General features: G+C 40.2%; 2 protein-coding genes across 3 annotated transcripts in view; one reads left to right on the top strand and one right to left on the bottom strand.

Moving 5' to 3' along the window:
- Positions 1–13,441, bottom strand: part of apc2 (APC regulator of WNT signaling pathway 2) — a 34,489-nt gene that overhangs the window by 10,570 nt on the left and 10,478 nt on the right. Inside the window, exons 5-7 of the mRNA XM_067512489.1 lie at positions 12,890–12,998; positions 12,459–12,572; positions 11,667–11,741 (exon numbers count right to left, since the gene is read on the bottom strand). Coding sequence (XP_067368590.1) covers positions 11,667–11,741; positions 12,459–12,572; positions 12,890–12,998 — 298 coding nt within the window. The remainder of the gene's footprint in view (positions 1–11,666; positions 11,742–12,458; positions 12,573–12,889; positions 12,999–13,441) is intronic.
- LOC137131360 (enolase-phosphatase E1-like) lies at positions 4,050–11,872 on the top strand. Of its 2 annotated transcripts, none has more exons than XM_067512490.1 (5): positions 4,050–4,312; positions 4,690–8,343; positions 8,898–9,027; positions 9,101–9,144; positions 9,665–11,872. In XM_067512490.1, exons 2-5 carry the CDS (start codon positions 5,235–5,237, stop codon positions 10,219–10,221), a joined length of 3,840 nt encoding a protein of 1,279 aa, XP_067368591.1. In that variant the 5' UTR covers positions 4,050–4,312; positions 4,690–5,234; the 3' UTR covers positions 10,222–11,872. The 2 variants fall into 2 exon arrangements, with proteins under 2 accessions (XP_067368591.1, XP_067368592.1); XM_067512491.1 differs by having other exon boundaries at positions 4,052–4,312; positions 8,898–9,024; positions 9,107–9,144.

Raw genomic sequence — 13,441 nt, 5'->3', positions numbered from 1 at the left:
ACCTATTGTTTCCTTTTAGTGTCTTACACGAACACGTCTGAGCACAGACACAAAATAATTATAAATACTTACTTTCAGTAATAAATTGTGAGATTTGTTGCTTTTTGGGTTATTAGATTATTATGTTGAGGATTTTTTTAAATAAATGAAAATTTGCATCAAAGTTTTGTTCTGCAGGTTAATGAACTATATCAAAATTAAATTATGTTTTCAATGAGTTAAATATAAAAAAAAAAACACATTACAGATGCTTCTACTTTTAACCTTCCCACATCACTAACGGAACTAATTTCAGTCCATTTGTCGTAATCTGCTCTTAAAAGATTTTCTTGTCCTGGCTGTGGTTCAGCTGGAAAACTACAGGAAGGTTTCATTGCATATTATTTTTCTGTCAAATCATAATTATCACAAAGTTAAATTGACCTATGGAATACTGCAGCCTAAACCCTCTTCCATACAGTTGCGAGTCACAGCTGAGATGCCCCTCTGTCGTCATCTAGCCTCATTCCTGTTCACTTCACAGGTGTGTAAAGAAAAGTCCATCATGCCTTTTTTAAAACTTTATCAGCATCTTCTCCCAGATCTTTGGAGAAACAAAACCCTTCACTTCTCAGCCCGTTAATCCTCACACACGGCCTCATTTGGATTCACAGTCTGAAATCCTCAGAGAGTCCGATCAAAGCTTTCATCCCCGTCTCCATGGCAACGCCTCAGGGTGTGATGTGTGTGTTTGACAGCCAAAGACCGTCTGCAGACAAAGAGGTGTGGGGATGTGTGTGCAATTCTATCCTGTTAACAAAGCGAACCGGAATGTTTTCCTGCTCCTGAGTGTGAGTTGTCGAACTGAAACGCAATCAGCTGCAGCACAACGACAAAATGGACGACAGCGGGCATCTGTGCAGGCATGGACAAACCTGATAAGTTCAGTTTATCAGGGACCCTCCATCAGCTGCATTGGGGGAGGTCCCGCTCTGCAGAGAGACAACTCTACAACCACTGCACATGTGCCGAGACGTTAATCAGGATCGATACTAAAAAGCCTTTTCTCTAGCGCCTTCACGAGGACACAAATACTGTCGTCTTCTGCAGCCCCAACCTCAACAAATGTAAAGAAGTCATATCTGACACACTATTAAATCATTATGTAACACTCACAGTGCCCTAGTTTAACATTTATAAGAATTATACCAAGACTTATTCTGTTAGGAGACAAAACGATCAAAAGATATTACACACACACACACACACACACACACACACACACACACACACACACACCTTCTACTTGTAAAGATGATCATCAATGACTGAAATGTTAACATCCATGTAGGATATAAAATACCAGTGTGAGGTTACTGTTTCCCACAACATGCACATTTTTAGTGCCCTATTACTGAACAATGTGCTGACTCGTAAAATCAGCTGAGAATAAACAGCAGTTCCAAGTTTGACTGGAACAAGTTTCCCACGCAGACGGTTTGTTCTTGGTTATTTGTGGAACAGGGAGCAGGTTAGACAAATGTCTCTGAACCAGGACAAAGACACAAAGACACAAAACAGTCATGGATGAGTGTGTAAGGGGATTTCTTTAAAAAAAAAAATGGGTGAACTGCTCCTTTAAGGAGGTAATTAACGCTCTGCCTGTCCCACCGACAGAGATGTTTTCACGTCTCTGCTGTCCGTTGCTGTTCTCAGAGGAAAGCAGAGCACAGAAAGGAGGAACAAACTTGCTCCCTTTATTTCAGAAGCGCCAGCTCGGTGCCAATCCTGCAGCCTGGAAACAGCCAATCACAGCACAGCTCAGCAAAGGGTAAAAAAAAACCCAAAAAAACCCAACCTTGTTTCTCTGCATAGCAACGACCCAGAGCCGAGACAGAAAGAGGATGGATGGGGGGGGGGGGGGGGATGCGAATTTAAATAAGGAATGCAGAACCTTCATCTAAAGAATCCCCAAGATTTACAAATCTGTTTAAAACGACCTTTAAGCACATGCACAACTTGCATTTGATACTGACTGATATAGTTCACTACTGCAGGCAGTTCTCAGTCCCCCATCAACTCCAACAGTAGCAAGATAAAAGCCCTGCATTCAAAATCCTACTTGAAGAAAAAAAATATTATTTTAGGAAAAGACACTTTTCAAAGCGAGAAATTACACTGTTTATTATGGCAGAGTATTTTAATACATCAGCCGACAAATCAGAACCAGCAGGTTCACTTCATGGAAACTAAAGATGATTATGAAAAGGTCATGAGGAAAAAATAAACAACAGTACTGAAAATACTGGATAATTTCTCCTCATCTGCCATCAAAAGGTTACTGTTCCAAATGTGAAATGTGGAACCGATGACTGAGAGCACAGTAACTGAAACCTGCAACCTGTTATTACAGTGTTGTTCATCAGAAAGTACAACTGCGTGTACTTGTGTGTATCATCTCAATCAAATCTGGACTTTGTTGTCCTGGAATAGTGTAGCAGCTCGTCTGGACGACTGATGTAGAGCATGGACCACCCGAAAAATAAATAAAATAAATCATAAATCACATCAAACTGAAAAAGATGTTTGAAAAAGATGTTTCATAAAAAAAATGTTTGGGTTTGGAAGATCAAAAAGGTGACGCAACAATATCTGTGCAAACTATAAATCTGTAACTGAGATTTGCAAATGCAGCCATAAAACTGAACTTCCCTTTGTGGTTCCTGTGTTGCCATGGGGAGCGAGGACAACACAGACAGACAGACAGACACAAAGTACCAAGCACATTTGACCTAAAGTAAAAGTACTCAACTAAGAAGATGACGCATTTTTAAAAAAATACTGATTTTGGTAAAACAAACATTAATTGATTAAAAAATAAGGGTCAAAGGTCACTATTGGTAACGCTGGAGCTGATTTGAACCACTTTATGTGCTGACGTGTTTAACACATGGTTAGTTCATCATATTTTTACAAAAACCAGATCATATTTTTATATAAAAAACATCAGGTTGTAACCATTTTGTGGTGGATTGGTGTATTTTTATTCAGCATTTTAAAATATTTTAGTAAATCGTCTACAATCTTATGCTTGATTTGAACTAACGGAATTTGCTGTGTAACATAATCATTTAATCAGATATTTAGTTTGATGAAATCCTTGTGCCCTTGGCGTTTGATTACACAATCCAGAGGGAAGACGTGTGGACCTAGTGCTAGAGGCGTTTGTGGTCCCACTTTTTGGTCCTTAGTTCAACAAGCTGCAGTTTTTGGTTTCCTGTTTCTCAGTAAGTCTTGACTTCATATTCCCATCTGTACAGTGCCACCTTTAGGCCGACCAATCGATAACAGAATTGCAAAACGAAGGTAAAACAATCGTTAAAGTTGGACTGCAGCCATGGGAAACAACATTCACAAGCAGAAACAGTTCACGCTTTCTCACCATTCCCCCCCCCCCCCCCCCGGAGACCTTTGGGGGGGAAATCGGAGAGCTCAGGTGAAACTTGATTAACTTGCAGATGTGAGCTCTGCCTGGCTGTGGTGTCCTGCTGGGACCCAATCAGCCGCATGCAGATTGATTTCTCAGTACTCCTGAGTTTGTGTCGCCTCCTAAAACTGGCTTTTTACCGGACTGACACATAAAACCAGTTTTACCAACAGTGGTGCACGTGACTGGCTCACTTTTAAAACACGATTAAAACATTTTTAATGACTTTTCCTTTTAACCCGCTGAATAATTTTTAAATATATTAATAATGTATAATAATTGTTCAGTTCAAAGGGACTTGTCACGTCTTTTACCAACACTCTCTCTACTTTTCGCAATTGTTGGGATTATTTTATTCACATTTTCACAGTTGCTGTAAGACCTGAATTTCCCCCCGTATGGAAAAACCCCACTGTCTTACTATTATTATTTTTCTATTATAAGGGACAGAATTGACTATCACCAATAAAAGCTCATCTGCGTTATGTTTGTTCACATTAACTAAATGATTATAATTAAATGACTCCCATCATGTTGGAACTTGAGGCCAAACCCCTGATAGATCAGCTGGAGACTCCCTCTCTCTTCTTTAGAGCAGAAACACGTCAGCCAATCACCTTCACTGCTGTCGGAGTCAAATATGGAGACAAACTGGTCGAACCAGAAACGTGTTGTGCTGAATGGAAGAAGGCTGAATCCTTTTAAAGCACAGCCAGACGGAGATTACAGGGGACACACAATGGTCCAATGGACGGTTGGATTTTTTTTTCCCTTTTTGTTTTAAATCTGATAGTTGAAGGATGAATTCGTGTCTTTACATGATCAGACACAGACAAGAGAGGAGCTGTAAGTATTTCAGTGAGACTCAAACCAGATGATCACTTTGCACAAGCCTGAACACAACAGCTTTACAAACACTGCTTTTAATTAATCAGACCCGGGTGTCTCATGTATATCACTGTACAGTACAAGTCCTGTTTGCACTTTATTCATCGATTTAATTGTTATTGGATATTTGTATTTGTCAGTGATGTCTTTTTGTCCCTTTATTCGTTAATTAGACTGGTTAACCAATGAACTGATGTCCATTTTTATTTTAGTTTCCATTTTTATTGTTATTCACTCGCAGAGATTGGCTCTTTGTGCAAAACCTAAACTAGCGTAACTGTAGATAGAACAACACAGTAAACTCGGTCACTAATTCCACATTTATGATTTTACAGGTGCTCCTTGAAGTGTGTAGTAGGAAATTAACCGACTTACTCGAGGAATCTGCAAGATCACAGTGGACAATAAGTAATTTGCTCAAAAATACTTAAGGATAAAAAAAGTGCAGTGAAATAATAAGAATTACAGAAGTGAAAATGAGTCTTTAAGAGGAACCTTCCCAGGAAATCAAACAGACTGAACCTGAAACAAATGAATTTGTCCGAGGAGACGATAAAGATGTGAAGAACTAAGATCACCTTCAAAAGGGAGGAAGGAGGATGGACTTCCTAACTCTACTCAAATGGGACACAGACAGATCATGAAGATGTGAAGTCCACAAATCCCAAAACGAGATGACGTCTCTAATGTCCTCACAACTAGTCTTTCTAAGGAAAGTGGCAATGAGGAAGACTCTTCCAAAATAAAAGTCCTGAAAGCTTCAAAACAAAACAAAACAAAAAAAAAAAAGGAAGAAGCTTTCAAGAAAGAGGAACAACTGGAAAATGTTTTTTTAGGACAATCGCCTGAAAACAGAACAAAGAAAAACAACACTGAGACAATGGACACCACCATAAAAGACTGGGTAGATCAACCTGAAGACAGTGAACTGGATCTAAATGCTTCAGAGGACAAATCTGAAACACAGCAAAATTATAAAATGATGTGCACATCAAACACCAACAGGCCTGGACATTTTTTCAAGAACCTGTTCAGGAAAGACCAAAAACCTTTAACAACTTCTGAAAAACTAGGGGGCAGTCCTCAAGAGGAAGACAAGCTTTCGAAAAAGGAAGAGGGCCAACTGGACTGCGGGGTTGGGAAAAACCTCTTAAAGCAGAAGGCACACAGCATAAGTGACAGAGTGAATCAATCAGAGGACAGTGAAGTGGAGCGAAATGTATCTGAGATGAGCTTCTCTGAAATGCACACATGGAACACAGCTAGGACCAGAGGTTTTTCATGTCCAACGAAAGGTTCAGAGGAGGATCAGAAACCAACTGAGTCAAAATCAGCTCTGACTGTAGAGGAACCTTCACCAAATGATGACCAGAATGGGCCTGACACATACCTGCAAAGGGACGATTTTAACAAGTTTGACCAAGAAGACAAAGATATGAATGCGAAGACGAAAACAAATCAAAGAGAGAAGAGGTCAATCAATCCCTTTACATTTCTCAAAGAGGAATTGTTGAAAGTCTTCAAAGATAAAGATGCTGACTTGGAGCCTGAGGGTTGTCTAGTGATTCAGACACAAAATGACGTCAACATCAAAGAAGATAACGTCAACATTAGCTCATCCACGGACAGAGACATATCCGACGATTCCAAAACAAGTTGGACAGCAGAGAAATCAAATGACAACTTGAACCTTCTGAAAGGTGATGCCTCTAATGTTGCTGTAATTGATGGTTTAAAGGAGAAAGAGGTCAAAGAAGATTGTTCCAAGATAACTGACCTGAAAGCTGAAACAACCAATGAACCTTTTCAAAATGGATTAAAGGTAGACGATGGTCAAGAAGTAAAGAACATGCTTTCAGAAAGGAAAGATGAACACCTGGACTGTGCTTTTAGGGGAAACTCTGAAGAGAATTTTGAGGAGGAAATTAACGCTGACAAAATGAACCTCATTAAGGAAAGGAAAGATCAACCGGAGGACTGTGGACTACGTGTAGCTGTGTTGAAGGAGAAATCTGAGAAAACTTTCACTGAAATACGGCAAAGTGATGAGAACGTGTGCTCATCAAACACAAGCAGGCCTGGAGGATTTTTCAAGAATCTGTTCAGAAGAGACCAAAATACTCTAAGGACTTCTGACAATAAGGACAAACCACAAGTTATAATCACAGTTCCAGAAAAGACAGACAAACAAGAGGACAGTGGGGGTAAGGGAATCTTCTCAGAGCAGAACGAAGACAAAAACATAAAAGACAGGATGAGTCAGCCAGAGGAGAAATCTGAGAGGACACCTTTCTCTGAAACAAAGCAAAGTGAGGAGATGATGTCCATGTCAAACACAAGAGGACCCACAGGTATTCCATGTTCAGCACCAGGTTCGGGGGATCAGAAACCAAGAAAGTCAAAATCAGCTCTGACTGTAGGGGAAACTTCACAAGAAAACAACCACAGAGAGTCTGAAACATGTCTCCAAGAGGACGTGTTAGCCCACAAACTTGACCAAAAAGGACATGCAGATGTGAAGATGAAAGACCTTAAGATAAACCAAAGGGAGAAAAGGATCGACCCCCTGACTCTTCTCAAAGAGGACTTGTTTAAAGTGTTTAAAGATAAACACACGGAATCAGAGCTTGATGAGCGTCCATTAAGACAGACAGGAAATCTATCCACAGGGAGTACGCCCAGTCTATTGAAGGAAGTCCTGAGTCACTTATCCAAGGACAAAAATGTGAAGTCCTCAGATTCGAACACAAGTCAGACAGCAGAGAAATCAGACAACCACCTGAGCCTTCTTAAAGAAGACGCATCTAACGTGATCAGAACTGACTGTTTAAAGGAGAAAGACACCAAGGAAAACTCTTCCAAGATGACGGACCTGACAACTGAAAGAACCAATGAGCCCTTTAAGAATCTGTTTGTTAGGGACCAAAAGCTTGTAAAGACTGAAAATGTAGAGGACAGAAAGAAAGAGGAACCCCTGGACAGTGGTTTTAGAGGAAACCTCACAGAGAGGGACGAGGAGAATGTCTATGCTGAGACAATTAACAACATCATGGAGCAAATAGATCAATCAGAGGACAGTAAACTGGATCTAAAGGTGTCAGAGGAGAAATCTGAGATAGGTTTCTCTGAGAAACAGCAAAGTGACGAGATGATGTGCACATCGAACACAAGCAGTCCTGGAGGATTGTTTAGGAAATTGTTAAGGAGAGACAAAAAAGCTTTAAGGACTGCAGACAAATTACAGGGCACCCAGGAAGTTAGCTACGTTGATACAGAAAGAAAAGAGGAACAACTGCACAGTGGTTTTATGGGAAACATCACAGAGAATAACAAACCCAACAATGTGAAAGACAGGAGGAATCCGCCAAAGCACAGTGAAACAGATAGAAATCTGTCAGATTGGACAACTTTTTCTGAAACGCAGCAAAGTGAGGTGACGTTCACAATAAAGACCGATCATCCCAAAGGTTTTCCTAGTTCAACAACAGGTTTTGGGCCTCAGAAACCCACAGAATCAAAATCAACTTTACTTGTAGAGGAACATTCAGGAGAAAAGGAATACAAAGAGTCTGAAATACATCTCCAAGAGGACGACTTAACCCACAAATGTGACCAAAAAGAGAATAAAGAGAAAGATGTGAATGTCCAAGATTTTCCCAAGACAAATCAAAGTGAGAAAAGGACAACAGGAACCCTAACCCTTCTCAAAGAGGACTTTAGTCACTTTAAAGACGACTTATTTAATGTATTCAGAATCAGTCTTTCAAAAGAAGAAGACAACAACCAAGACTCCTCCCAAATTGAGGTCCAAGAAGTCAAAGACACTAAAGAACCCTTTAAGAAGGAGGAACAACTGGACAGTGACATTAAAGGCAGGACGGATCCACCAGAGGACAGTGAACTGGTTCTAAAATTTTCAGAGGACGAATTGGAGACAAGTTTCTCTGAAGTGCAGCAAAGTGAGGAAACAATGTCCATGCTGACCACAGGTATTGTAGGTTTAGAGGAATTTTCATAGCAACCAAAAGTCAAATTGTGAAACTACTGATAGGCTCAATCTGAAACGTGACAGAAACTGCTTCTAAACTTCTTTGTCAGTCAAAAAGACCAGGGTTTAAGATTTGCTGATAAGGACCCCTCACTTTGACGATTCGCTGAACGTGCAGCAGAGGTTGATTATGAGCCCGTCATTGCCTTTAGTTGCTTTTGCTGTTCTTAAAATACCTGTAGGAGTGAACCGAGCTCTTTGGAGGAAATGTGCAAACACATTATTGTAAAGAATTTGTCGTCTATCAAATAAATCGTCATCTTAAGAAGAATATAAAAACTAAATCAGCACAGTGAGTTATTTCCCAGTTTGATTAATATCAAACCTGCACAGTTGCAAAATGGCCTGAAATGTAGCTGAGACAGAGACAACATCCAGTTCCCTTAAAACAAATATTTAAAACTAAATCTAGACATAAAGGCTCTGGCCACACAGATTTCAACGCTTTCAACCACTTTTTAAAGCCCTGTGTATTCAAAGTAAGAATCTCAACAGGTGGAGATACAACAGAAGATGAGAAGATAAACGTGGATGAAGAAGATAGACCTTCAGAGATTCTTTCCTGGGACTCCTCTAAGATCAGTCTACTTAGCCTGAGATATGGCAACAAAGGCAACATGAGGTGAGATGAATGACAGAAAGTAGGCGCCGACACCAAAAGGACGTGTTATAATCTGAGTTGTTGTTTGTTTCTGGTGCTGCAGGGGACAAGCTGGAGGAGACCTGTGGTCACCAAAAAACTGTAAGTTCACAGTTTTTCTCTAATATTTGCTTCCTCTGTGCCAGAATATCTGTAATGAACTTTACGGAATCATCTGCATAGAAATTTACTGAAAACTGCTAAATGAAAACTGCAACCTGTGTCCAAAAAAAAAAATAAAATAAATAAACGTCCCTATAGCTAGATCATTACCTATATATTTACACCGTAGTCTGAGATAAGTAGAATATATTTTTCATAGTATTAAGGTTTCTATAGGAAGAGCTCATTAACAAGATTACAGGTTTTGTGTTTAATTAGATTTTATAATTTGTAAATAATTTTTATATTTCAATTTGGTAGATCATTTTTTATTCATGCATTTTGCCGATTAATGCTGGCATTGGTTAAAAAAGTTATTTTGGGATTTTGCAGAATAAGCTTCAGACTGCAGCAAGTCGCACCTGCTCATAGAGTCGGACTTTGACTTATAGCCAACTTGGTCACACAGATTATGACATTGAAAATGGTAATTGATTCCGCCTCCTTGTGCTTCCCTCAGTTGCCACTTATTTGACCTTTGACCCCAACACTGCTAACTCAGAGCTCCATCTGATGGAAGGAAACCGGACGGCGACTCGATACTGGTTGGGCCATCGATACTTGGACCACCCGGAGCGGTTTCAGCACTGCCCACAGGTACTGTGCAGAGAGGGGCTGCTGGACTCTGTGTACTGGGAGGTAGAGTGGATTGGTGGTGCTGACATCGGCGTTGCCTACAACAGCATCTCCAGAGATGGAGACACATCCAGTTGCCTACTGGGACATAATGAGTGCTCCTGGAGTTTGGAGTGCTCAGAGGGAAGCTACACACCATGCTATAACAGAAGGAGGTTAAAGTCCTCCGCACCTGAACCCTTCACCCACAGGGTTGGAATTTACCTGGACTGGTCTGCAGGAACTTTGTCTTTCTACTGTGTCTCTCAGGACAACATGGTTCCCCTCCACACCTTTACCACCACCTTCACAGAGCCTCTGTATGCAGGTTTCTGGATCTGGGCCTACAAGGGCTCAGTTTCACTGCGTCAGGTAGAGTTGGATTGGGAGCGACTGCAGTGAATCTCTGAGGGCAGGCTGGACTGTGAACATGAGCACTGTTGGCCAACGTCATTAAACCTGGTTTTGGCTTTTACTGGACTCAAACTGACCTGCGCTGAAATGGCACGTTCAATGGAATAAAATGATTTAATAATCATCTCCAGAACTTTCTAAACGCAGAGGATTTGAAAGGCAAATAGTTTCAAAGCCTGGGATCTTTAAAATTCCTCTGTGTCTAAACCTGTACTTTGGAACAATAACTACAAGAACAAGAAAAGAGGCTTAGCATGATTTCCGCTCAGATATATAGCAAGTTAGTGAGCGGGACAATGAGCCGAGACATCCAGAGTGATCAGTGATCAGTTTGTGATGGAGCCATAGCTCAGAGAACATGAAACTGCATCAACATGAACACTGATCGTATGTCTGCTGTGTAACTGTAGTGTAGATGGAAACAGGAACGGGCTCAGCAACATCTACCCAACGAAGCAGCTGCCTTTCAAATCTAACCTCCAGATTAAATGTTTTTTGGTTTTTTTTTTAGACAGAACAGATAAAAAGAATTTGTGATGCACAAAAGATGCTCTGTGCTCATTACAAAACAATTTACCAGCAGCTGATAATGACATCATCTGTGTGATCTTCATCTTCTCCCTCAACAACCTGCCACATTAAGAAAACACCTGGAGTTCAAACCAACCACCCAATCATGGCCCCACACAGTCTCTATAGCCACATTTCGTGAGCATGTGCACATGAAGTAGCCTGTGCAGTCATGTGCAAAGCCCTTAAATAGACTGTACTGTAAAGGCACCATTAGGCCTGGTCCACGGCACAGCTCTCATCCTGCTGCAGTATTGCAGAGGAGCTTATTATCTCTGTAGCCTGGAACTATTACATTATTACAATTATTATTATTAGAACTGCTAAGATTGTCTCGGTGTTAAACTTCAAATCTCCACCTTTAACCTGCATTCATTACAATGTTATAAGTTTCTTTCATTAAAATGTATTTATAGATGTTGGTTTGCTGTTGTTTAACTTACAGTGCATCTATTCGAACATCAGCCTCACAGCGATCAACTACTTCCACATGTTGTTATGTTACAGCTTTATTCCAAAATGGATCAAATTCCTTTTTTTTTCCTCAAAGTTTTACAAACAATACCACATAATAAAAATGAGAAAGAAGCTTTTTGTTTGAAATCTTTCAAACAAACTTCTTTCGCGTTGTCATTACAGGATACTGTCTGTAGAACTATGAGGAAAATAATGAATTTGATCCATTGTGAAATAAAGCCGTAACATAACAAAGTGTGGAAAACTTTCTGGATGCACTGTATTGTCTTTGAACGTAATGAATCTGTCCTCAAACCACAAAGTCTACTCTCCATCTCTGTTCTATATGAATTTTTGTATTTATGATGTGCACGTGTGCATTGTTGTGCACTACAGGTTTGTCTGACCTGTAGCTGACTCTCCTGACTTCCTCGGGCTTCCTGCAGCTCTTTCTCCAGCTGCTCCAGTCGAGCTACACGCATCTGCAAAAAAAAAAACACATCCAGATGTTTCCACCAGCAGCTGTCTGTGTTACACCTCATCTGCTACAATTCAATTAAAATAATCATTATTCTGATAAACCTTATACTTGTTGCAACAAGAAAAAAGAAAACATGGAAAACTCCCTCACTGTCTGATTTATGATGTAATTATTTATAAATTTACAACATTTCTGTTTGAGCGAAGTTTATCAGATATCTTACGTAATTTCTAGACGGACTATTGTGGTTGTATCAAAGGATCAGAGAGCAGATCATGAGAAACGCAAACTTAAAACCTACTTTTTAACCTGTCATTTGCAAAGATGGATAATAAAAAAAAACTGACTCTTTGATTTCATGGCTGTTTGTTGTATTCATGCGCAAAATCTTTCCAGTTTATTTAGTTCTTTAGCATTATGTTTTATCTACGCAGGGTTTTACTTTATTTAACTCACAAAGGCCAATTTAATAGTTTGATATGTGCGTGACAGCCAATTTTCTTACACACAAAAAAAGCAAACTGGCTTTTTTTTTTCCTTCTTTCTTAACAGTTTACAAAATAGATTTTTATTACTGTGAATTAATTCAGAGTCTTCAAAGACAGAAATCACAATCCTTTTGTCAAATATTAATCAAGACACCATTTTCCTGATTAACGTAACACTACCATGAAGTGATGTGAAGATGTAAATGACCAATCAGAAGCCCCCATCTCACCTGTGTCCTCTGAACCATCTCGTCGCTGGTGCCAAAGCGTTCCTCCATCACAGATCGAACCTGCTGGGCCTCAAACTCCAGCTGCTGCCGGATCCGATCCATCTGCAGAGTAAACTACAACCACAGAGACACCGACAGGAGCTTGATCATCTCTTCATCTGATGCTCAGATACAAAGGAGGACAAAAGACCAACCAAACTAAGAAAGCACGGTGATGCCTAACTGTCCTTTTTTTGCAAAGAGATTCAGTTTCACAGCGACTGATCGTTTATTTAGAGCCGACATCAATAGAAATTTCGATGAAAAATCTACAATATATACTGTACCAATCCTCCGGTTTCAGTCTCTCATATATGTTGTGGATTTGGTAACTATTTATTTTACAGCACTACAGATTATCCCCTCGCGTTTGCTTCCGTGTGCGTCCTCACCGTGTCGATTCGAGGCAGCTGGGCCAGCTTCTGCGACAGCGCCTCCAGCTGGCTGAAGTACCAGCAGCGCTCCCTCTCCTCCCGGTCGATCTCCCCCAACAGGAGGTTCCTGCAGACATTCATACAGACACATCACAAGGGGTCAGTCTCATGTTCTAATGCTACAATAACAAATCTTACAGCGAACCAGAAGAAATTGTTCCCTTATGACAAAACAGGGGTCGTAAAGTCTTAAAGTGTTATTGCAGTAGGTAAAGTTAGGTGCAAAGGTTTCCTTCCCTTTATATATTTATTGCACATTTAGAATAAATTTTTAATTACATTATTAAGCAGGATGCAAACTTTTGCACCAGTATAGCTTTTGTATAAACCCTTTGAGCATTTTTGTTACTTGTACCACCTGAACATGTATTGTGACTATGTTAAGGTCACAGTTTGAACCCCCTACGTGCAATTTCACTGTGAGGAGATGAAAACATTTTCAACTGTGCAGCGGAACAGGAGGATTCATGTGTTCATCCAGGTCTCACTCTCTGTTTGGTCTGCACCAGC

Source organism: Channa argus, chromosome 8, assembly GCF_033026475.1.
Source record: "Channa argus isolate prfri chromosome 8, Channa argus male v1.0, whole genome shotgun sequence".
Taxonomy (NCBI): Eukaryota; Metazoa; Chordata; class Actinopteri; order Anabantiformes; family Channidae; genus Channa; species Channa argus.
The sequence above is the reverse complement of the archived record's forward strand: the minus strand, read 5'-3'. Positions and strand labels throughout refer to the sequence as shown.

What these genes read in the sequence shown, in the direction of transcription:
- LOC137131360 (XM_067512490.1), top strand. Translation starts at nt 5,235, where the DNA reads ATGGACACCACCATAAAAGACTGGGTAGATCAACCTGAAGACAGTGAA. An exon ending in AACAAAGGCAACATGAGGTG is followed by an intron (nt 9,028 to 9,100) that starts AGATGAATGACA and finishes TTGTTTCTGGTG; the next exon opens with CTGCAGGGGACAAGCTGGAG. An exon ending in CCTGTGGTCACCAAAAAACT is followed by an intron (nt 9,145 to 9,664) that starts GTAAGTTCACAG and finishes TGCTTCCCTCAG; the next exon opens with TTGCCACTTATTTGACCTTT.